Consider the following 26,414-nt stretch of genomic DNA (forward strand, 5'->3'; position numbering starts at 1 on the left):
TTCAAAGAGTGAGCAATTGTTACTCAATCATTAGCCTACTGAATGAGTTTTAAAAAGGAGGTATTATTCGAGGGCACATTCTTGTCTATTTTCAATAGTAGAAATCAATAGTTTTACTATTAAGTGTATCCTGATTGACAGAATGAAGGTAAAAAGAAATAAAATAAGGTAATAATTCCTAATAAAAGTACAAAACGGAAGAATGTAATTACATCATAGCATGCAACATAGTTAATCAATTTTACTAATCAAATGAATGCACATGGGAAGCATATGGATCAGAAATATGCACTAGCAATATTCAATACGAGATATTTTTTAAAAGGTTATTTAGTGAAAGCAATATATAATAACAGATAGCTTTATGGATAACATTTACTGATTTATTAACTGCAACTTGTATATAATATGCTAGATATGTTAAAGGATACTTCATATATTGCTGTCTTCCTTATGTTATACTGCTTATGGTTAAGTTTACGGATTTTAGAAAATCTAATTTGGTTAGCAATTGAAAAATTTGAGGATTACTTTTATTAGATTAAATCTGAGTAAAATTGATCTCGATTTAATGATTAGTGCAAGACCAAACACTGTTATCCTACAAATCGGTAAATAAAGATAAATATTGGCAAACAAAGATAACCAAATGTAGCCTTGCATAATATTGCATATCAATATAAAATATTTTGGTTGTCTTATTGTTTTTGTATACATATATCTTTTTTTCTTTAGTTATATGTGCTTCAATAGTTCCGCAAAAAAAACATAAATTGATTTTTTCTATTGATTTTGGTATTGGATCAATCAACGAAAGAACAATATTCACTTCTAAAAGGATCAAACATTAATCTTTGAATATCTTTTATAATGCCTCCCAGGTACGTGCAATGGTTCGTAAATAATGTGATTATTCTTCTACAGTTATTTTTCTTCCTTCTCTATTACTAGGCTATTGTCAATTCACACAGCACAATTTTTACTGTTCTTATCGTTTTATTTATGGGCTTGAACTCCTTTATATCTACATTTGTATTTATAACTATATGGTATTTCTATGGCAAAATAATACAGCAATTAATATAATTTAATTACTTTGAATTGTACAATATGTTCTGAACAAAATTAGTCTACTCACTTCACAAATTCTTGGAATCAGACCAACTTCTTCCTGAAAGATAAAATAGAAAAAAACAAGAATATTTTTATTAATATTAATTCATTAACACAGCTCCAACAGGGCAGTATCTCCCTACAGACAGGGCGGTATCTTTCTACAGACATGGCCATGTTTGTGTCATGTTCTGGGTTGCCCACATGATATTATACAGTAAACTTTGTAAGACAGGCATTTATTAATATTTTACATTCAACAGAACAGAAGTTTAAGGATTGTAGCAGAGGCTATGAAAAGATATCATCAAACTTAAGTCAGATATCAATTGCATTTCATTTGTATTATCTGATCTTTTTTATCATCATGATGTCCTTCCAGGTAGTGTAACATTTACATCGAAACAATTGTATTCCAACTGGTTTTAACCCCTAACCCAATCATTCACATGTATACTTTCCCAAAATCAACCAAAATATGCAGCTTCGTACTGTTATAAAGATAATTTGATTAGTCAATAAAGTTTATGTGATCGACCATCTATATTATCCCATTTGGTAAAACAAAATTGGCAGTTAAACCCCATTTCATTTCATTGCATGTGATGTGATCGTTAAACAGACTTCAAAGATATATTGTCAGATGTTAATGTAATATAGAATTAGAATATAAAAACATAAAACATAACACAATTTAAATACAATATGTCAATTTAATTCAAGTATTCAGAAGCGTATTGTTTTCTGGAACAATTAAGCTCATTTAACTTGCTGACAAGCTAAATCTTAAAATAAACTCTTCACAGAATAAATGAGACAACAACCAATCTAATTTACATTACATCAATATCTCCTTCCATTTTATTTCAGGGTCTGCTTCACTTCATCTTGGATCAAAAGATATTTCTTTACTGGTGGGAGCGTCACACTGGCTAAGGTGCTCCCTCCAAAGCTAGATTCGCTACCCAAGAGATCCTGTGTTTGATCCTGTAGTACACCTATAGTAATGTGTGGATTATGATTGGTACTTCAGAACAAATGAACTGAAATGGGGTTTAACGTCCTACTGTTCTGCTCCAACTGGGCTAATGAAGACGAGTACTTCAGAACAACCGATCAATCAAGAAAGTTCAATACAGAATATTTCAGAACATTTAAACTGCTTTGATTATTGAGATATCAAGGCCAAATGTATAATTATTCTACCAACACAGGCCCAGAGTGTGCTTTTCTTAAACATGTCTTAGAATATCACATGAGTGACCAACTGAATACACAGAATGAAATAAAATCTTGTTTTAATTTGATTGCCTTACATAGCATGCTAAAAAAATTGCCATTGCAAACTAAAGTTGAGTAGCTGATGCATGTTTACACTCGCAAGGGCAGAAAAATGTACATATGGATTTTAGATAGTTTACCTCTGTTCCTGTCATGGTATATGTTTTCCCTGTACTTGTCTGTCCATACGCAAACAGACACGCATTGTATCCCTCCACAGCAGATTGTATGACATCTGTACCAAGATCTTGGAATATCTGAAAACATAAATGGCATATTAATTTAAATAAATCCAATAATCTATGTTTTTTCTTTTTTCCCCCATTACCAAACTAGTGGAAAATAAAAGGCTCCTGAGAATGCCTTCCATGATTTATTTATTAGGGTTTCACACTGTGCAGCCAATATGTAAAAATTTCAGGTCAACAAATGAATAAAAGTATCAGATACATGTATTTCTGAATTCTGTTGAAAGTTTAAAGGATAAAAGGTGCAAGTGAAAACCGGCATAGCTGAGTCAAAGGTCTACCTTTTATTATATTTTCTACAGAAAGAATCTATATTTGGATACAGAAATAATCAAAGGGGGGTTGGGGTGGGGGAATCAATGACTATGTGCGATAGGACATTTTTTTTCCGTATGAAAACTTCATTAAATGGCAATAGGCCAATTTATAGTCTAGATTATCAATAAGATTTACAATAATATATTATGATCTATACGTTATGTATACATGTGTATATCATATGTAATTTTGGAAACTTTGACAATATAGATATTTGTTGACCTCATTGCAGCTAATAGTTTGACTGACAGCTTATGATTATAAAGATTGTACCAAGCAATTTTATGAAACATTGTATTTATAGATACAAGTATAGTTATAGTGTATTTCAATATTAGGTAGGTTAGAGTTTAAAAACCCTGGCGATCTCTAAACCAGTTTAAATTCATCACCTGAACCTTACCGCGTCTTAAAATCCCAGCATGTTTTAACTACATTCAGTTTTAAAATAAGCCTATTCAAGAGAAAGAGAGAGAGAGAGAGAAAGAGAGAGAGAGAGAGAGAGAAATGGGGTATAACATCCACTTGACACAAACCAGGTCATTTCGGGACCAACATGATTCAATTTTATTTCAATAATCTGCTTGCACGTAGGGGTCTTTAGCAGTGGGAGGAAACCGGAGGACCCAGAGAAAACCTACGATGTTGGACAGGTGACTCTACTCCTTGTCACGTACAACCAGGGAATCGATCCCCGTATCCAAGAGATATATAAATTGTGTGTTAGACAGAACACCAGAACAGGCAGTGTTCTAATAGGCAGTGTTCTAATGAAGCTCTGGTGTACTTTTTGTGTAAATTGCCATCTGTTTTCACCGGCCTTCAAGGTCACTCAATTCATAATTTCTAAAGTAGATATTTGTTTTCTTCTTTGGTTATATTTACATTATTCTAGAATAATATGTTACACAATCTGAGTAAAAATATTGTCTTCCCACATATCTTATTAAATAAATATCTGTATCCACATTTAATCTTATTGTGGATATAAAAACAATTTCCAGTGTTAAAATGTAACATTCATTCTTTGATTTCGGCAATGTAATTCCATAGCAATGAGTACATATTTCTGACTCGAGGTCAAAATATACCCACTGAGAACAAGAGCTTCTGTTGGGTAAACTGTCATGTCTCTATTGTATTTTAGACAGATGTGATTTTTTTTAACACAAGCGAACTTTAATCACATATTGACATGTACAAACTGGAAATTCAATAATTATGAGTGGACTTGTCTAAACTTTCTCTCAAGTATACATAGCTGTCCTATTAAATAAAGATTATGCTAATACATATATTTACTTGTCTGGTTTCCCCTTGTCAGTGTTGAAGGTCTAGTCATTCAGCATGAAAAAAAAACCGACCTTTCATATACTTATTGGCATGCAAGTAAAAGATCCCATGACAGTTGGAATTCAAAATAAAGAGCAGGCCATAGTGCCACTGTCCAGGCAAATTTCCCTGTATGGCTTATGCCTGTCTTCATTAGACTGGTTGGTGCACAGTAACAGGACATTAAACCCCATTTCATTTCATTTCTTATAATACATGTACACTTATATTAATTTTCTACATATATACATGTCTCTTATACAACATTCACAAACTAAAATATAATTCTATATAAATATATCCTAAATGGTAATTTCCAGAAAATGATAGTGAAAAGTCATAATGAGGTTTAAGCGTTTATGAATGAAAGCGTGGGAATACTATAAAACATTTACAATCATAGAGACAACAAAAACATGATCTGCTCATTTAACAATCTTCGATACTTATTTATGAATAGAAACTACTCATCTATAATATACGCTAGATATTCACTTGTAACTACATTAATTGTCCTCTATTCTTGTCATAATTACACACAGATCAATAAAATAAATAAATTCATATTTAGAAACAGTGTTTGTACTCCATTATACGATATTAAAGAGTTACTAAAAATGGTTTTTGCGACTACAATATCCTACAGGGAAAATATTAATTGGACTGATTCTAAATATAAGTGCCATCATTTGGATAACATCCTACCAATTGATGTCTAATTGGCATTGCCGTTAACTTGTTATTTGTTTTAAATAATGTATATCCAGTAAGTAATTATCACATCATGAATAGCTAACTTACTGTTGATGGTAGTTCCTATGGGAATAATTAATTTCACCGGATAGGGTGGGATGAAGAATTTAGGGCCATCCATAAACACTTTGGGATTCACCTTAAAGAATTTGTGACAGGTGGAATTCGAAGACGAGTAGGCACTGCACATGTGACAATACTAATATAGTCAAGACTGAAGTAGTGTTCACATGATGTTATTAAACTCCTTTCCCTTCTCTCCTTATTTTCCAGGAGTAAGTCCCAGCCCCCCCCCCCCTCCCAGCCAGCCAGCTTTCTACATTTTAGATATCAAAAATTCCCAAAGGTTTTATCATTAGAATACAGTAAACACTATGCTGATCAGTCTAATGATATTAGCGATAGTGATCATTTGCATAGAAACTACGGCTATGATAAATTATACGGATGAAAATATCAACTTTTATACCTTTTTTTAACCTGGTAAATTACAGGCATAGGTGCACAATTTGCATACCTTTCAAAAAAATCATAATGGTTAAACAACTTTTCAAAGTAGAGTTTAAAACAGATATTATCGTTTGTCATTTGATAATACCATCTCAAGTGCTACTTAAATAAAGATGTTTTTATTCAATGGGCTAAAACTTATACATGTAAAGATAAGTTTAAAAGGCCTTGTTAAAGAAAACATATAAAGGTCATGTATAAGAGAAAAATCAGACATGCGACCAAGAGATCAATATGCCTATCAGAAGAGATCAAAGTGTCTCATTAGTTTGTTTATTTAAACACTACATCAAATATTATACCTTCAGATGTCATGTCTCCTAAAAAATACCAAAGACACACCCTTCTTATATGTATAGTGAAATCAATCAAATTTACATTCGATATTATTCTAGATAATTCCGAACAATAATCCGATGTCATTAACTGTTGAAATCATCAATGTTTGGTTTCAATGTTTTTCTATTGACATTTCGGGCTCCCAGGAATGTTTTTGTAGAAAAATTACAGTCACAAGCCATCATATATAAAATTCTATTGACGGTTTTAATATTGATTTGTAAATGGAATGCATATTTGTAATTGAAAAATTATGAATCACTTAAGGGGACATCATTATGAACTCGGCTGTATTGTGTTCACAAGCTTTAACATTCAAACAGAAACAGGAAGCTATCTTAAATCAGCTTCCAATGTCAAATCCTACAAAAAATGTATCACCATATACAGCAGCTGTAATGGCACATCTCTGCAAAAAATTTCAAAACTTAAATTTTTAAGAAGAACATCTTAGTACTTTGTTTTTAAATCAGTTTTTTGCCTGAAGAAATTTAATTTAAAGCAGAATTTTTAATAGGTGTACCAGAAAAACAGAAGTCTAAATTGTTGTGGTCTTTAGGTACATAAATAAAAAACAATGCATATACACCAATAGATAGTGTTATCTGTAAAATAGCTGAGGGTGTCTTTAATTAATCAATAACATGGATATATAGATAAGACTTGAGGTAATATAAAGTATGAGAGGTATGCTGTTGTTATTAAAGTATTATTATATTGAATTGTAGAACCCAGTAGGGTGGAAATATATGCAAGCTCTGGTGATAACTTGTTAACCTTAGTTTGTTTTAGCTATCAAGATTCCAGACCTATCTAAAGTGAATCCTGTCAGATTTAATGGATTTTGAGTGGGCTAATACCCAGAGCTTAAACTACTATCTGATTTTCATCAATATCTCTTTAAATGTGACACAAACAATCATTAAACTTTAAATTTTTTTGTTTTTTGTTTTAAAGAGAATGTGGACAAAAGGGACGAAACCGAAAATCGTGACTGAAATAAATTCTATCTGGATTAACATCCTTAAGAACCATAATCCAGATAGGTTGCATTATTTCTATTCTGTCTTTCTTGTAAATAGTTAAGGTTTTTTTTTCATTCTGGGTGTAGCCTGTATTATTACAGGCCCAGGACTGTACAGCACTGTGGCCGGTTATGACTGGCTCCCGGATCCATTGATAATTGTTGTTTATTGCTTACAGTGTCTGTGTATTTTGTGTCTTATCCGCATGTCTGTCTTATCAGTTGTCTTTGCATGTATTGCAGTCCTCTTGCACTTTTTAGCTTTCCTTACAATTTAGCTTTAATCCTCATTGCGGTTAAATGATGTTAGTAATTTCGCTTTCATTATAATTCTATTTACCATATTATTGTTGCACTTGGGCAAAAGGAAACAATTTGACAAAGCTCAAAACCGTTATTACAATTTATAAACAATTTAAAAAAGATTACATCCTCCTCCAAATGACGAGATGAGGTCATGAAATAGAAATGTCTAAATTTATGAACAATTTAAAAAGATAACATCCTCCTCCAAATGACGAGATGAGGTCATGAAATAGAAATGTCTATTGAAAGTAATGTATGATTGGTAATCTGCAGGTTGCATTTGTTTCTTGCTCAAATTAGTTTCTTGATTTACTACAATATAATCAGTATTTGTCTACCCATGAATTAATGTCTGTGAGACAGTAGAACATCAGATGATCAACAGGCTCATACAAAGCTAATAATAGGCCAAAGGGAAAATGTAGGCCCCATTTGCAGCAGCTCTTTAAATATTTTTGTAATTAGTGTTCAATACATCTACATGTAATCTTTAAGTGGTGTTTAACGATTGGGAAACACATTAACATCACACAATTTTTATGGGAAACAATCACTGGTTTTATTCTGAAAGCACGACGTTTCGACAATCATCCTATTATTGTTATCAAGCAAAATGTACATGGACATGTTAAAAAGTCCTACTTTGGCCTCTACGAGTGAGTGTTGCGGTAGTCGGAGTAGACCCACTCAAAATTGTACGCCCATACCAACTTGAATAGTATAGCCTATATCTAAAATTTATAAGTTGACAAGTATATCTCAATGCATCATTGATCATAAAACAGTCAACACCAGTAAATAAAAGGCTTAAATTATTGATTATAAACTGTTGAATCATAAATACCCTGGGGTGATAATCAAGTAAGCATGATTATACTTTATAAACCAGTTTGATGGAATGACTACAATAGCCTTAAAGAAGAAGGTGTGACATCAATTATCGTTTGTTGTTTTCTTTGTACCGGTAATTTATACATCATTTTTTACTTGTGCATCTTATTTACTTTTTGTCTGAGAAGATTCAAGACGATATACAATTTCATTTAGCAACACAAATATTTGCATGACAACTTGCAAATACAATAATCTCAACTAACCCAAATACATGCAGAAGAGAATAGAAGAAACTTTATTGCATAAAAAAACATACAAGATTATGTGCACATACAAATAAAAATAATAGAAATATACATGAAACAAAGGGTACATACATGTACATGTACATAATTATACAGAGATAAAGTTGTGTCTGTGTACACAATTTTATTTCAATAATTTGCTTACATGTACGGAATGAAGTAGAAGGAAGCCGAACGACCCAGAGAAAACACATGTGGTTGGGCAGACAACCCTACAACCTGTCAAATACAAGCTTGGAATCGAAACAATTCACTTCATAATCGTAATAAATGATGTAAAGTGCAGGTACATGTATTAGACCACTCAACCATCCACCCACCTACTGTGGTATGAAGTAATATCCACTTCACCTGACTCAAAACAGACCTTATGTTCAAAAGTGCACCCAAACCCTCTTCCACAAATGTATGAATTAATATCCCCAACTCTTTAGAAAAGAATAAATCTTAACGTGCAACATGTATTCTGAATGGTAGACTGATGTTTCGGCCAGATAGTATAAATAGATGCTCATAATACTGAACACTACATTCCCTTTGAAGCTGAGAAATCATATAGATGTATGTAATCCACCTCTCAGATAATGTCAATATTCCGGGATGAGCAGGCTATCTGTATGGTGGTCCAGTAGCCACCACATGGGTTAAATTGTCTATTAAATTTATATCAATTTGTATGAAATATCATGTTATGAAATGACAAGATAAAAGTTTTAACCTTTTCAATTATGCCATTTTGAAACAACTATATAGGCTATTAACAGCCAAGAGGTCGACTTAACTCACACAGGTTGAACTTAAATAACTATTGTCAACGACTCAACACACAAAATCTAATTTTGACTGCCATCAAATGGCATTCCTGGAAGTTCAACATGTTCTACACACATCTAGCTAGTGCGAGTGACCTACGGTAAATCCATATGAGATATGTTCTTCAAAATTCCTATCAGATTTACCGAATATATTTAAATTTCATTTCCTGTGATAACACACCTAGCAATATAATTTGTATAAACATTGAAATCTAATAAAATAGATATAGATGACCCTTAGAAATATTTTACAGTCTTGTATTGCTGTCTTTAAAGCAATAATAAATCATTCAAACTCGATTGTTTAAATCCATTTGAAAAGCTAATAGGTTATATGCTAGGTTATAATTCAAGTGCAGTGTTCAATTATAATACTTTAATATTAATACCATATGTAATGTATTGACATAACGACTCATATCAGATAATCTACTATATTTTAATAATCGAATTGATGATATTTAACAATTTGGACTGAATTGATGTTATAAATTATATCTCAAGTGACAAATACTGCTCTCTCAGTTTTTAGGTCAGACACGTGTATTTGGATATAAGTATTGCAGCTGTTTATGTGGAATGTTCCAAACACTTCAATAAACATAAATCAATAAATTAAGACATCTGAAGACTAATCCTTACAAAAAAATGCATATAAAATATTGACACATGAAAAAAAGTAAATGCTTTCATGTCTGTTTCTATTTTCAGTACAGGTAGACTCCCTGATGATAATAGTTTTTCATATACATAATATGTATATAGAGTGTGTATGCATTGTAATCTCAAAAATTTTCGAAATAGTATACAAAATTCACTTTGTAAATTTGTGCTTTTTGTTAGTTGTGGTTATGTAGCGCTGATGATATTGAGTGTTATATTAGTCCCCACCCCGCTTAATAAATATCCTGCGTCCGCCCCGTTCCTGGACTCCCTCTTTACAATGATTTATTATTAAAAGTAAATTTCTATTTAAAGATTTAACTAAGAACAGGTGGGAATTTGTCTGTCTGATCATTACAGCCAATAAAACATGTAGAGTTGGTAACAATCTTCTAACCTACAGACACTACAGCACTCAACAACTTCAACCAAATCATTTAGATCTCGACTCAGATTACAACACAAGAAAACATACAGATGGAACTAAAATTAGATTTCTGGCATTAGAAAACACTGACATTAATATCATCAATTCCCTGACTTCCCTATCAATTTCTATTGAACACATTAATGTTTTAATAGTCAGTGAGACAAACAGGAAGCCAACACCCGCTTTAGTACATTAATTATAAATAGAAAACTGTGTGACTTACATGTAAGTTCAGCTTTGATATCATCATCATCAAATACTGTCGATGGTTTTTTTTTTAAAAGAAAACCATAGTAATGATGGTTTGCCCCAAAGGCTTAAGTTCATGAATTTTGAAAAAAAAAGTGAATGCACATTGAAAAGTGAGCTTACACTGACATTGTATCTTCACCCCTTCATAACCTCTTCCCTCCTTCATACCATCTTCCCTCCCACAGCACCACCATATTCAAGTGGTCGGTGCAATTAACTCTCGGCTAGAATGTCCAGTGTTTGTATCCTGGCTTTAGACAAGAAAACCCTTTGGGATTTTCAAGTCTGGCCATTGCTTGTCAGGTGTGATGTTTGTTGGGCTGACAAGGAATCTGTAGCTAGTCATCTCGATAGCACGAAAAAAACAATTTCTGGAAATGCTAGGCAGTTGGAAATTGAAGAAGGGTACATGGATGTGGAAATTCTCTCCCCCCCCCCCCCAATGCACACGTTACTAGTTCTTCACCTGTACCCTCCCTGAAAAGATCAGATTATAGGAAGATGAGAACTCCCACTTTCATTTTATTACAGGTAGCAGTAGCTCATATATCAAGGTGTTCAATAATAATATATTATTTAACTTTCTAGATAACTATGTAAATGTTACAAGTTTTTATTCTTTTGTTTGGTTGTTACTGTGACAATAACACGATATAACATTATACTCTTATTGATGTTAAACATTTTTACTTAATATATTTATTCATCTTTTTAAAAAAACACACAGAGATACATCACGCAGGTCAACAATATTGTTTAGTTTTTATTGGTTTGTCAATAAACTTTATCAACTCATAATTAACATTTTATATACTTCCGGAATGTACGATCTGAGCATAATACCAAAACATTGAAAGAGAAACTATATTTTTTATTTTCAGTGGAATCCAGGAATGTTTGGATGGGAGAGGGGGACAACTACAATGGGGAATGCTTTAAAGAATGCCAAAATTTTCTTGGGACTTTGGCCCTAACCCATTAGAGATTCTTAGACCATCAAAATATTACCCTAAAATTAAAATGCCTATTTGCCCTTCTAACTAACATATGTTAAGTTTTAACATTTGCAGTTAGTCATTATCTTTTTTAAGACCCCTGGATAAAAAGGGGCACTTAATTTTTTTAGAGGGGTGTGGTACAAGTACCTAACCTCTTCACTGATAAAAGTACAATGTAACCAATTACATGTAAGTTAAAAGTATAAATGAGATAATTTGATTCGTGAACTTCTCCTTAATTTAAATTATGCAAACATTTAGATAATATCCAATGCTAACTCCTTTTGAATCATGTCGTAATATGTATTTATTAATTTCAATGTGTATTTATTAGTATCAATGTGTATCTATTAGTATCAATGTGTATTTTTGGTATCAATGTGTATCTATTAGTATCAATGTGTATTTATTAGTATCAATGTGTATTTATTAGTACCAATGTGTATCCATTAGTATCCATGTATATTTATTAGTTCCAATGTGTATTTATTAGTATCAATGTGTATCTCTTGTGTATCTGTTAGTATCAATGTATATTTATTAGTATCAAGGTGTATTTATCTGTATGTGTATTTTATTATCATGTTTTAATGTGTATTTTTATCAAGTTTCAGTGCAACGTGTTTATTTATATCAGATTTTATCATATTACACATGCTGCTACAAGATGTATTTCTTACTCATAAGACTCATATTCTGACATTTTCATAGATTACAAATTCCAATTCACTGTTTGGAAAGTGTTCAAGTTATGCTTATCCAGTAGAATTTGGAGAAATTCCACATTTACTATACAGAGTAAATGGCTCTTATCTCATGTAGTCTCAGCCAGTTCAGCTAATGCTTATCTGAAAACTTTTTCTTGTTTGATTAAATTTTGAAATCTATTGAAGTTGCAACTATTTTGAGCTCTCCTAATTGATAGAAAAATACTGAAGTTTAAATTTGTTTGTTTTTTTTCATATTTAACTTAGATTAATGTCCAAACAAAACTATATGTGTTGCTAGGATGTCAGTAACAGTATTATGTATTCAATGTACTGTGTCTGGTCAATATTTTTCAAAGTTTCAACTGGAAATTTTATTTTACTTGAAGAGGCCAAATACATTGGCATGACATACGACTTTTTAAATTAGCATATAGACTTGTGAAAACTAACCCTAACAATAGGTTTCTTACTTTTTTGTCACAGTAACAACAATTTCTTTTTATCAGAAAATCAATAGTCTCGGAGAATTTGGAGAAAATCAATATAAAAATTTATTATGGTTCTAATCTACCTCGACTAATCTGTATATTGTACATCTAAAAATGACCATTGATCTATTTGATTTATTGATCCACAGATTTATATGAAAGTTTATTATTGTCAATATTGTGATATATAGGTATACATTGTACATGTAGGTATTATTGTTTGTATATTATTGTTAGTAGTATTTATCATACCTGTAAGGTGAACAATGACAGATATACCTATATCTCTATATACATTGAATTACAATATAAACACAATAAATCTAAGTATGACTCATCTATCTATATATACATGTAGATATACATATCATTATTTCCAATTCAAATATTTATGTAATGTTTATATATTTCCCTGATTTATTAGACAACTGTATAATATTCATAATAATTCATCAAAATCCAGTCTATCTGAATCTGCTTATATGTTGCTTGAGGTATATTTCCTATACTTTTTCAATTTTTAATTTGATCCCCAACCATATCACTGAGATTCGATCTTGTCTGCACTGTTAAGGCATTTGATCATCAATCAGCAGTACTTTCTATAAGGAGTTACTTCGCCACAGTCTCAGATTTTATAAATAAATATTTCATAATACATTTAACATGTTAACCTCTACCAAATTAAAAACAAACACTAGTTCAAAACATAACTTAGAAGGAATTAAACACCTTCGTCAACATCTTTACAAAACAAACAGCATGAAACATGAAACAGATTTTTGTTTTACAAAGTGAAAATGTGTACCCAACAAAATCAATGGAAATGAACCTGAAGGACTGATGAACCATTTCCGTCTCACCTCTCTATATCCTTGCTATCAGGCCACACAAATTCACTTCCTATTTCATCGGGAAAATAAAAGGTACTTGGTTGCTCTTCTTAAAAGCTTTTAGTTCCAAATTTTTATGCTTTGAGTAGCTTTTACCCCGAAGAACGAAAAATTAAATTGGTCTGGTCTACATTCTATATTGCCTATCTGACCTTGAACATAAAAATATTTAAACACCTGTTTTTCATTTTTCTGCTTTATTTGGTCTGTGGCTGCTGCATCAACACTACATGTACTTGTACTTGAAGTGAACTATTACAATATAAATACAAAAGTCGACTGATTATAAAAACAAGCAGCAAACTAAACAGTTATCAGAAATAGTACATTTAGACATCACTTATTGAAGATATTCTAGAAGTAAAAACACCATTTATTCTGGAAGTATATTTTAACACATGTGGTATTATTGCAGTTATTACTCATAAAACTCTGTGATTATCATATAAAACGAACCTAACCAAACCAACAGATACATGTAAGCCCAAATATTATGGTTGTATTAATTTCATAATTACAGACATGATTTCTACTGTGACAGATAGACTAAACCTTAATGTTCCCTGTCTTCCTAGTCATAAGAGATTTGGTATTCTCAAGTGTAGTGTTATGATCAGGAAGATGATATTGAGTGAGAGGGCATGACAGGGCAAATACTTTCTTTATGATACATTTGACAGCTGGTACCAAGAGAAAAATAGACTGCAGGATCACTGTGTTGAAGGCAGTGGGTAATTCTGATTGAACTATGGGTTGCTTAATTGTAAGTGTTTGTTTTTTTTTGGTCGCAAGTCCTTAGATGCTTCATCTCCCTGAATTAAGAGAGGATATTATTACAATGGCTTCAGTTTGGTCATTTTTTTTTACGATTTTGAACAAGAAATTGTACATGACAAGGTTTGTAGGTGATAAGTAATACGATTATAGAATATTCTTCACTTCAATGTGCGTTAGTTAACATTTATTGTCAGTATGTGCTGGTTAAAGTACTAACATATGTTTAGTATACATTTCTGTGGACCATGCAGTAGTCAACTTTACTATATCCTATATAAACCAACATGCATAATGTCTGGTCTACATAACACAGACCGACCAAGGTTTAATATTCTAAATCGGTGCCTGAACTTCCCTTTCCTGGTTTTAAATGGCTTCAATTTCACTTCAATTCAGTAAAATCTATATAGCATGAAAATGTATCAGGCTCCTAGGGATCCCCCAGCTCCCCTGCCCCAATAAATCTCTACCCCATCCCCAGATTCAATCCCTCCCCCTCTCCCTCCATGTATGACCTACTCTTATTTCGATTTACAAATGTCAGCTGCCAATGGTATACACAAAACCTTTGTGTTTTACCCCATCCAAAGAACTATGGTACATGTATAAGTGACGGCTAATTGACAATCACTTATCCTCTGTTTTAGACAAACCTATGTTCACTGGTATTTTTATATGAACCATATAAAGCATTGATAAAAGACTGAAGAATCCCCCCTGCATGTGATTTTATTGGTTTGGGTGGTGCCCTAAGTAATACACGTAGCAATAGATCATTAAGATCTTTATCTTTGATGTTATATTAATGTACTGTGAAATGATATTCATGTAACAACACTAAACTTGTCACAAACATACCAAGGAATGCAGGGTTCATAAAAATTGATCTAAAACCTAATGTAGCATAGTACTATTGATAACACTGGGAACGGAGAAAACACGAAGAATGTATTAATTATAATTAGAAATTATCTGTCTGAACCTAATAACACAGAAAGAGATAATTGTGTGGTCATGTAGCACTGTAGGTTTCTGTGATAGTTTACTTCCTGAAGGTGTCGACAAGGCACCATGACGCTTGGAACTTTAATCATTATACCTTTCATCTTTAACAAAATATAAATCACATATACCGTCGAAATGCCACCAGCTTTGATAAATCGATATAAAGATCAATATTTAAAGCTCTATTCATTGTTGGTTCGTAATCATTGTCTTGTCAGGTGAAAAATGTTTACTGATCCACAAATTTTTTTGACAAACTTTCTAACACTTATTTAACAATTAACATCATCATTCATCCATTATAGTTGTCGTCAATACAAATATTTTATTGTCAAGATCTAATTAAATGTTTACAGAATTGTTAACATTGACAATGCTTGATGAGTTCAGTATTAACAAGCTTTTTTTCTCTGTGCAACAAATTCATACTCATTAACTTAATAAAAGTTTGAACTTGACGCGTCACATACTGATTTGCTTTTACGTGTAGTTCTAACAAAGAACGCTTTTATATATTTAATGAGTGAACTCACTTAATTTTTAAGCTCCTCCATGTTCTTTGGAAAATTCTTAATTCAAATTACTCATTGCAAAGAGAGGATTAAAATCCTCTACATATCAAGAGGCCAAAGGGCCCTAATCACCTACCATACATGTATCAGTCAAGATTATATGCACATTGCAGAAATCAAAATTACATAAATTTACCTAATTAAAGTAGTCTGTCACACCACCTGTATGTGTTAGTGCTACCACAACATAAGAAACATTCAAAACAATTTTATCAAAATATATTAAAGGCTTTCATAGAACAGGTAACAAATGTTTAAATTTACCCCTCTGTGGTGCCCCTGTCCCTGTCTTACTTTTCACTCATGGGAGCCAACATTTATTTTGGTCAGCTATTCCTACCAAATTTCATTCAGCCATTCCGAAGAAGAGTAGGCTACTCCTTTGGCTAATAATAAATTCAGATATAAGGTGATAGACTATCAACAAAGAAACTGTCCAAGTTTGTCTGAACCATAACGGCCTGACAAAGACAGTGTCTAGCTATTTGGATGGAATGATAAACCAATGTCAAGTGTGCACATCAGCTTGCTCATAAAGAGAACCCTTTACAGTTTGAATTCACAAATAAGAGAAGGCCATAGCATTGCTGTCCAGGCAAAATTTCCCTTGTAGCACACTGCATGGCATATGCCCATCCTCAAACCCTATTTCATTTCATTTCTCAACCATAAAAACACTTGATGAAGTACTTGTTTATTGAGGCAAAAAAACCCTCCAGCATATGTACTTCAATATCTAACAGATTATCGGGGCCCTATGACTTGATCGAGACCTCGCTCACCTTTAGTAATCAATCTCAGGTACATGTAGTCTATATCAAAATAGAATGCACAAGATTTTTGTTATGTTTTTACTTATTAAATATAACTACTAGATTTTGTATAAGATCATATTAATACAATATACAGATACAACGATAGAGAAAAAAATTTACAGTACAAGAAGTTGTTGGAAGAGTAGAATGATCTAAATGATAAGATACATATTAGTCTAACTGTCAATCATTTCATCAACCAACTTAACAATTACTCAATTAATCATTTGGCTACTGTCACTCTCTCACATGTTGAAACCTTGAAAGGTTAAAATGACTTGGGTTCATGGTAACCTAACGAAACAGATACCAAACCTGCAGAGTAGGATAGTGGAGTAAGGGAAGGCCACAATAAGACCGGTCTGGCACATAAACACTAAACCCACAAAGATGACATCTACCAATCCAGAGAAGAGATGCATATATGTCCGCATTAAATAAAGGGAAGAACGTCCCACTAAACCCACACTCCATGGCCTAAGGCCACAAATGGAAAGTTTGCAAAATCATATTCTAAAAATAGGAAGAAGGGTAGGCTCTCTTATGTCTTGTCTGCGATATCATTTCTGTGGATGCAGACGTTAAAGCTAAAGCACCAGGTACATGTAGTAGTAGTATTAGCTAACCTGAATTTAGGACTATCAGGATCTTAAAGCAGATGATCGATCATCATTTTCAAATATCTAATTTGTCACAGCTTTATCTGGACAATATCTAACTTTTCACAGCTTTATCCGGCCAAGCTATCTAAGCTAAATTGTACTCAAATTGATTATTCATAATTTAAATTGAAAATTATCTGAAAACTAGTTAATTTTCCAGCTTGCATTAAATTGGATTAAAAAGAGGCCAGTCAATGTTTTAGAGAAAACTTTGCAAAATCTTTCTTCTACTCTAGAATGTCCACAATAGTCTTTCTGAGAATATGGATTTCAAGGTTTCAGAATGTGCATTGGACAATTCTATGGAATACAGAATTACTGTATATTACTGACACTGGCAGATGTTTTATTGCTTGAGTGTGCCCCCTCTTTCGTCCGGTTCATTGCCCTTTCTAAAATTTCTTTACATAATATATACATGTATATATACATATACATGTATTCCAATAAATTGTATAAGACTGTGTTCACATTTTCATTTTGAAATAACTAGTGTTCACAATGACCGATCAGAGCAAAAAACAAATTTACGAACAAAAAATGCACAACGACCCCTGATATATATATCTGTAATCTTAGTTTTCAATTATTTAGAAGACATGTAAATCTGTAATAAAGAGGGTTGTTATTTCATGTATACTACATGTATTGTATATAAATCATATCAATTTCTCCAAAATACTATTGTATAACACACCTTCAAAGACAACACAACATTACAAGATCACGTTATACATGTAGTACAATATATCATTATCTTCAACATATTCAATAAATATGGATCAATTTCTAATATCTTTATGAAAAGATTACAAGTTATGACATAAAAATAACAGCCACAGAATGTGATTTACAATATTGACTATGATATTAACACACCCAACTAACACATATTAAACATGTCAGCCCTCCTCCTACAGTCATCACGCAGTAAAGTCGTCCTGGGGCTGGGACATAACGCAGCATTAATGATCAAAATATTCTGAATATTGATAGGGTTGGAAGCATTTACATTTTGTAATGAAATGAAATGGGGTTTAACCTCCTACTGTTCAACTTTGATTGGGCTAATGAAGATGGGTTATATGAAATGATATGAAATGAGGTTTAATGTCCTACTGTTCTGTACGGACTGGGCTAATGGCGATCGGTGTACAGTATGCTATTCAGGAAATTTTTCCCAGACAGAAGCACTACTACCTACTCTTACTTCGATTTCAATTCACAGTGGTTCTTTTACATGCACACCAATATGTACATAAGACCTTGGTTTTTTGTTCCATCCTAATGACTAGACACTGTTTCTTGTCAGGACCCACATCCTGCACCACTGACAAGGGGGAATTATGCCATAAAATCCTGAGTAACTTTCTCAGTAAACCTGAGACCTCATAATCTTTCAGAGGCATTTAGTAACTGGATAGAGCAATATACAAAAACACATACTTATGGAAAGATGGCTACTTAATTTATTTGGGCGACGTTTCGAAGAGTATTCTCTCAACGTTATCAAGCTAATACTGAGACCTCATACATGTAGTTAGAGAGCCAGCATCTTACCCACTGAGCTATGGCGGTTCCTGTATATATTCTCTAGTGTAAATGATGGTTGTGTAAATACAAAAATGATTTACCTGTTCTTGAGATCCATATCCTGGTGTATCTGGTTTACTTGTAGAATTATAACAAAAATCATAACAAAAATGTTTCTCTCGTTCTCGGTTATCTCCATAAGGATTGTTTGGATCAACCTGTAAAAAGTAAGAGAAATGTAAAATTTATCCACAAAAATGTCAATTTGAGACATTTGTTTTCTTGGTGATAATGCTTCTTTGACTAATGATGGTGGTTTAAATAATTTAAACACAATAAACATACTCTGTAGAAACTAAAATTCAAAATCTATTCCTTTGCACAAATACACAAATCCAATAATACACAAAGTGAATAATGGGAAAATCCAATAATACACAAAGTGAATAATGGGAAAATCCAATAATACACAAAGTGAATAATACACAAATCCAATAATACACAAAGGAATAATACACATACAACAATACACAAAATGAATAATACACAAATTAAATAATATACATATCCAATAATACACAAAATGAATAATATACATCACCGTCCAATATGTGAACACATACATCAAGAAGGAAGTAATCAAATAATTAATTTTGCGTGAAACTTAATAATCCAATTATAACACTTCAAAAGACTTTTGGGTTATTTGATACACAAACTATTACATAATACATGAAGACTAATGAGTATGTATCTTATCTATAATTACAAATTACTCCCTTGTAAATGGTATGCCATATTGTATAACTGCTATAGACAAATTACTTTCTTGTAAGTTACATGGGACAGATTTTGATCCATATTAAGCTTTTTCATCTACCAGTACAAGTATCGGAGAAATTTACTAAATATAAAAAAATACTTCTTTATCTTCCACCTCAGGAATTTCAATGGCTTTTAATGTTAAACACTGATATCAAAATTTTGTCCTATATTTAATTGTTGAAGTGTACTGCAACTGTCAATTTCATGAAAATGACTAAAATAAATTGCAAACTCTGTCACCATAAAATGTTCTAAAGAAGTTATAATGTTTTTGTAGTCATACAAATATTTTGATTTGTTATATTATAAAACACTATACCAGTGAGCAAATATAAATATTTATCTTTTACTTAACTAACTAGCTTCAACCATTAACAAAATCACAAGCCATATCACTGTAGATAGAGTTACCTTTAATTGTGTTTCAGGTGAAAGCCCCTCGGGTTAATAGATCAAGTCACCTTAATTAACTGAATCTAATCAATATAACAAGTAATCTTATTATGAGTAGGAATGTCATGTTCTACTTTATTTTGCTTTGCGTATATCAGTGAAATAAAAATTGTCACTACCTCATTAACTGAGCAAAGTGAGGGGAGAATATTGCCAGGGCTGAAAACAGTGGCAGATGTGGGATATTGGGGGGGGGGGGGTCTTCAAATCTTTTTTGAAAAGTTGGGGTTAAAAGGGGTGGAAGTGGATCCCTAGGGCAACCTAACTGAATCGACGCCACTGTTGGCTGAGGTATCCGTATATTTGTTGACATGACTTGTCAATAATCTACTTGTACAGTACAGTTTAAAGGGGATTTATATTATGACAAGGATCCAAAATTTTGTCACTGACAGAATATTGTCTGAACTGAAACACAATCTTACAAGGTAAAAGAACCTAAAAGTGTACATGATTACACTCTCAGAAAAATGATTTACATGAAAGTGAAAAAGTAGAATTCTGAACTAGTAATTGCATTTTCTTGAGAATATGCCTGTTAATGATTAGACTGAACTGTTTCAATGGTATTTGGTTATTGAACTGGATATGCACAGAACACAATTTATGAAATACAATTACTGTTTATTACTGAGCAATTTTTCAACCAGTAGCCTATTAATTCTCTATAATAGTCATTATCATCAAGCAAACAATTATAATAAGAGGCAACATAAAACCATCGAGAGAGGGATAGAGCCTGATGGACAGTGGGAGGAGGAATCCAATCAAATTTCTGCACGCACCTGCAAATGGTATTTGGATTTTTGATGACTACATGTAGATTTATTATGGCTTATTTTGAATATGGTACAGAATTTCTGGTCTTGAAAAGAAAAGAAGTCATATATAGCCTTTTTTCAATACAGTAAATGAACTATCTGACACTGTCAATTCTGTTACATAATTAAATCCTAAGTCTATTACCAACCTCATTTAAAGATTAGAAAAAGTAAATCTAATCATGACAAAATCTGTGACTCAGCAGGTGAAATAGAAAAGTCACTTGATCTGGATCAGTGGATTATGAGATAATCTTACTTAAGTATTTTTTGATAGAGGTGTGTTTGAAATGAAAGATTAACACAATCGACCTAATCAATAACATAAATTCCAGCCAACCCATAAAATCACTAGACGGTATGTAATAAAATATCAATTTAAATTGAGATATGTGGACAACAATCCTCATAAATGTAAAGTATTAGCTTCATGTATAAATATTACTGCTAAAAATAAAAATAAGAAAATAAAATAAATCATAAACAAAAATTAGATCTAAATTTTTACTAAGTTTCACTGCAAAACAATTTTTGTGAGTTGAATAATTTTAGAAATAAAGCAAATAACAGTGCATTACAGTGAACAATGTCAGGTTCAGTGGCATTGCCAGATAGTGTGTGTGTGGGGGGAAGGGGGGGGGGTCTACAGCCTCCTTTTATAAATTGGGTTGAATTATGGCAAGTGAGAGATCAAGTTTGGGTATCAAAACCTCTCCTAACACCTTTATAGAAAATAAAACATGGCTACACTACTTCTGGATTAGGCCTGAAAATGTAGGTATAATTTCTTTGTTCAATTTAAATATCCACAAACCTGAATGGGAGAACCGTCTAAAAAGAATTTGAAAATATTATTTCCTGCACTTCTAAACAGTAGCTTTTTAATTTAAATTCACAGGTTTCAAAATAATAAAGCCAGTGATGATAATTAAACCAGATGTGACCTTTAACCCCCCATAAGAGAGTATAGAATGATAAGAAATTGTGCCAGCTGTGATTGGGGTCTTTGTGTAACCTGAGACGAGGACGGAATCAGATGCTGTTTTAGATTTATCTGTATATAATAAACTTTGATAGAAACTCATACATGTATATTTGTTTATTTGCCCTTTCTAATATCTTCATTAATCTTATTGGAGAATATTCAACCTCCTTCAAAAACATGGCTTGTATTTATAAGTTGATTCAAGTGGAAAGTTGTAAGTTTGAAATATAAAACTAAACTGTTGCCAGGCTTTATGAAAGAAGGGAAAAAAGATATACATGTAGCATGTTATGATCTGAAAATAAGCATTAAAGCCCCTCAGATTTGTTTTTGCGGTTTTGATGACAAGGGCAATAATTTTGCATAATAAGTTTGAATTTCGATAGGGTTCCTCTTTATGACATGTTCAACATTCCAGGCAAAACAATTTCAAAAACATGTGGATTTACAAAGTTACAGTGACAGGGTGATAAGCTTCTGTAAAATTAATTTGTGGCTCTGAATTTCAATGGGGTTCTTCATGGGCAGCTGAACAATTTCAGATAATTCGAAAACAAAAATCTCAAAAACTACAACCTGTAAATTACATGTATAAAGTTTATACTATAAACAGACTGATGACAGGAGTGATGACAATATATTCCTAACATGCGATGTGGTAACTTATAAATAAGTAAATTTGAAAAGATTCCTTGCATAAAATTATTAGATTCTAGCTAGACTATTTGATTTAGGAGAATGTTGCTCAATTTAAAATACTGAAACAGAAAGAATAAATGTCAAAAATCAATACTTACTTTTAAGTTTGTGAGAGCAATAACATCACCAATAACTTCAATAATAGTTTGAGAGCCTTGTTCTCTTTCACTGTATAATATACATCAAAGTATTATTATTATTCACATATTCATAATAGTTATAATGAAATATATTATTGATTTTAAAAATATTCAGACAACATCTGTGCATTATTTGTCACATATACATGTATCATGGGTACATATACATATTGCTTAGCATGTGAAAACAATACATGTTTACAGTATGTGCATATGTTTATATTGTATGCTGTCCAGTAGCGGATTATCAGTGAGGCTGATGAGGCTGCAGCCTCAGGCCCAAAGATTTTGTAAAAAAAATTTTTTTAGACTTGTCTGATACGATTAAAAACGCATAGACAATGAATGTTAGGGGGGTGGCCCAACGGGAATCAACATAGGCCCTGACCCGAAATTAATTAGGCCCACGCCATTTTAAATAGGGCCTATTTAAAAACTAAATAGGCCCTCCAGCAACTGCCGCCTCAGGCCTTGGTGGAGCTTAATCCGCCACTGATGCTGTCCACATTGGATGTTTCGATACAATAAAATCTTATCTTATCTTTATAAGTAAAATAAATTAAAAAAAAAAATTGTACCATAGCCAACAGATTCAATGGTACGTATTACCAATGTTGCTAAAAGAAAGTGATAAGATAAGATAGATGAGATGTTTATTGCATCGAAACGTCCATGAAGGAAAACATGAATACATATACACTTTGTGACTTTAGACATATGAATCAACTGTTTCATTTTCGTGTGATGTGATTAAAACTAAATATAAAGTTTGTATTTCCAATGATATATATATAACTCTATATTTCGTATGATTTAAATGTGAAAATCATTGAATCTAGCTCTTCATTTCTTATTGTTGAGGGACCAATTATCATCTACATCTAAACGTTGAGGTGATTGGAATCCTGACATGGTGAAAACGTCAATGCTGTCTGTCATGACGCGGTACCCGTACAGAGATGCCAATGTTGAAAACTGATTTTTTAATACCCTACAGCATTTTATTTACCGTATAATTTGGTATTTTCTATGGACAAATTATAGTATGTCGATGTTGTTATTAGCCGATAATCCCGCGAAGAGTAAAGAATAATATTTACTGTTACACCAATGCCACAAGTGTATGTTGAGTTGACATACAGACTGGGTTGAGGCATGAACGCGATACTCAGTGTATAAAATCTATGGCTAAAGTTTTCCAACTTACCGATTTGACAATGGCCTTACTCTTACAGCAACTTTAACGTTCGACATTATTCCTGTCCTGTGTCAACCATTATCCACAAGAAAGTTATTCCATAAATCCATAATTTATTGTATAATATCCATTTAGAAGTTTAACGGTATCCATATCAAAACCACGTACGTATGAACAGTGTATTTTACGGTGCTATAACTAATCGTCCAAAGCGTGCATTTAGTGGGCGAGTTTATTATTGTAAAAGGGGCGTTAATACCAGTCAGCTGTTCAAACGAAATCCATTCATCGATAAATAGGATAAATGACCAATCTAAATTTATTGAATTGTTTTAAAAATAAATCTTTGTGATCAACATCAGACGGATGTGTCTAAGATAAGACAGGTCACTGTGGATACGATAAATTATTTTGTCAACAAACCACAGATTTAGGAGCTTAAACCGTTAATTGACACTACAGTTTTGAGAGCCGTTCACGGTTTCCATGTGGGTTATTAGGTCATATGGCGCTAAACATTATCTCTTATTTCAAGAGCTATTATAAACAACGCCACTCCACATGGTCATTGTTACTAAATGTGAACTAATAGTAATGAATTGGGTAATAATTAGGAATAAAGATTGCAGAAATTATACAACACAACAGACCCAGATATGCGAAAAGTAGATGATGATCATGACGCCATTATATTTTTACCGTTCGATCACCACCCAGTCATATACTCATTAGTAAATTAGAAAAAAAAAGTTTTGTGCATGGTGTTATTTTTATGTGAAACAGGGACTGGTGGGCGGGGAGTTGGGCGGGGGGGGGGGGGGAGATCAGCTGTCCCCCTTATCTCGGGCATTCTGACTTTTCGGGCTGACGGGCAAAGTAAAAAAAAAAAAATAATAATTAATAGTGGTTAAGTTTGCGAAATAAAGTGCCCGAAATCAAATAAAACACATAGTTTACTTTTCTTTTATACTCTTCAAAAAAGTAGGGGATATTCAGAAACAATACAAAACTGCGGAAATGCACTGCTGTTTTTATTAGAGGTAACTAGTGTATGTTAATAACGGGCCAATTGCCTACACATGAACATAAACAGTTCATATGGGCGGCTTATCTGACGGCCCCATTTCACCCGCAAAAAGATACACTGTCAAAAAGGAAAATGGACGTTTTTGATTTTTGTCTTAATAATGAGTAATTGCTCCACCAATCCTCAGACATTCGGTAATTCGTCGTAGCATGCTTCTAATCAACCGTTCAATCACGATATGGGGGCAATCTGACCCACTTCTCTTGCAGTGTTGTCGGTTGACTTTGACGTCGACGAACACGCCCCAGATCAAATTAAACGTAACACACTAAAGCAAAGATATGCTAAACAGTAAATCTTATGCAAGAACCGATCGGAAAGCAAACATGGATAGGATAAACCAACCAGCAAACGGCAGTTTTCATCAACCCTTCCTTGGAGTGACAAATTTGACAATGAACCCTCCCACGTGTACGGCGCTATTGCGTGTCGCACATGCAGCTCAGTGGTTCTGTTGGGGCAATAAGTTTTTCGTCTGTGAACATACTCTCAAAGCATGTCAAGTGTCCATGACTATTTAAAATATCACAACCTGCATAGATATTTGCATTTCAATATCCCCTACTTTGTTTGAAGAGTATAATTGAATAACGCGTATTTGTACTGTATTGTCTGAAACCACTCTGCTTTGTGCGACATTTTTCGTTCATCGATTCTTATTGGTGAATGTAGGAATTAAGGTCGGCATAGAGAGGGACTTCGGTTGCATGACCATTGGACCACCGAAGTTGCATAACTCATGGGCTAGAATAGCATTCAAAATTATCTCGGGGAGGCCTCCCATACCTGCAGACATAGCATTTTGGGCCTTCGGCGCTCACGGTCCACCGGATTTGCAGGCCGAGACTCAGTGGACACGAAATGAGATTTTTTTCGGCATTTGAATTATGTCCTCCTTTTCCATAATCTGGAATTCGATTGCAAGGCGACATCAATAAGATTATACAAGATCACTTTCAAGTTACTGTACGCAAGGCGTGGATTAGCAGGAAAACGCGTTTGCAGCAGTCTAATTTTCCAAATGTTCTTGGGAGAGGCCCCTACACCCCCAACTGTAAGCTACCCGCACCGTGGACGCGCCTCCCTTCGGAGAAGATTCTAAGGTGCTCTCTTCCCAGAAAAATGACGGAAAATTTCAATTTTGAGGCTGAATTTGTATTTTTTCCTGCCCCCCCCCCCCGCCGCGAGCTACGGGCCTGGTACGCCACAGGTTTCTGCGACTTTCGATTC

General features: G+C 33.0%; 1 protein-coding gene across 1 annotated transcript in view; it reads right to left on the reverse strand.

The window, feature by feature from the left end:
• Positions 1–24,274, reverse strand: part of LOC126822572 (kinesin-like protein KIF16B) — a 34,018-nt gene extending 9,744 nt beyond the window's left edge. The window contains exons 1-5 of the mRNA XM_056100935.1: positions 24,107–24,274; positions 22,858–22,927; positions 19,078–19,194; positions 2,535–2,651; positions 1,139–1,171 (exon numbers count right to left, since the gene is read on the reverse strand). Of these exons, the coding sequence (XP_055956910.1) occupies positions 1,139–1,171; positions 2,535–2,651; positions 19,078–19,194; positions 22,858–22,927; positions 24,107–24,153 (384 nt within the window). The 5' untranslated portion in view covers positions 24,154–24,274. The remainder of the gene's footprint in view (positions 1–1,138; positions 1,172–2,534; positions 2,652–19,077; positions 19,195–22,857; positions 22,928–24,106) is intronic.
• Positions 24,275–26,414: the final 2,140 nt, after the last annotated feature.

Source organism: Patella vulgata, chromosome 5 (genome assembly GCF_932274485.2).
Source record: "Patella vulgata chromosome 5, xgPatVulg1.2, whole genome shotgun sequence".
Classification (NCBI taxonomy): domain Eukaryota; kingdom Metazoa; phylum Mollusca; class Gastropoda; family Patellidae; genus Patella; species Patella vulgata.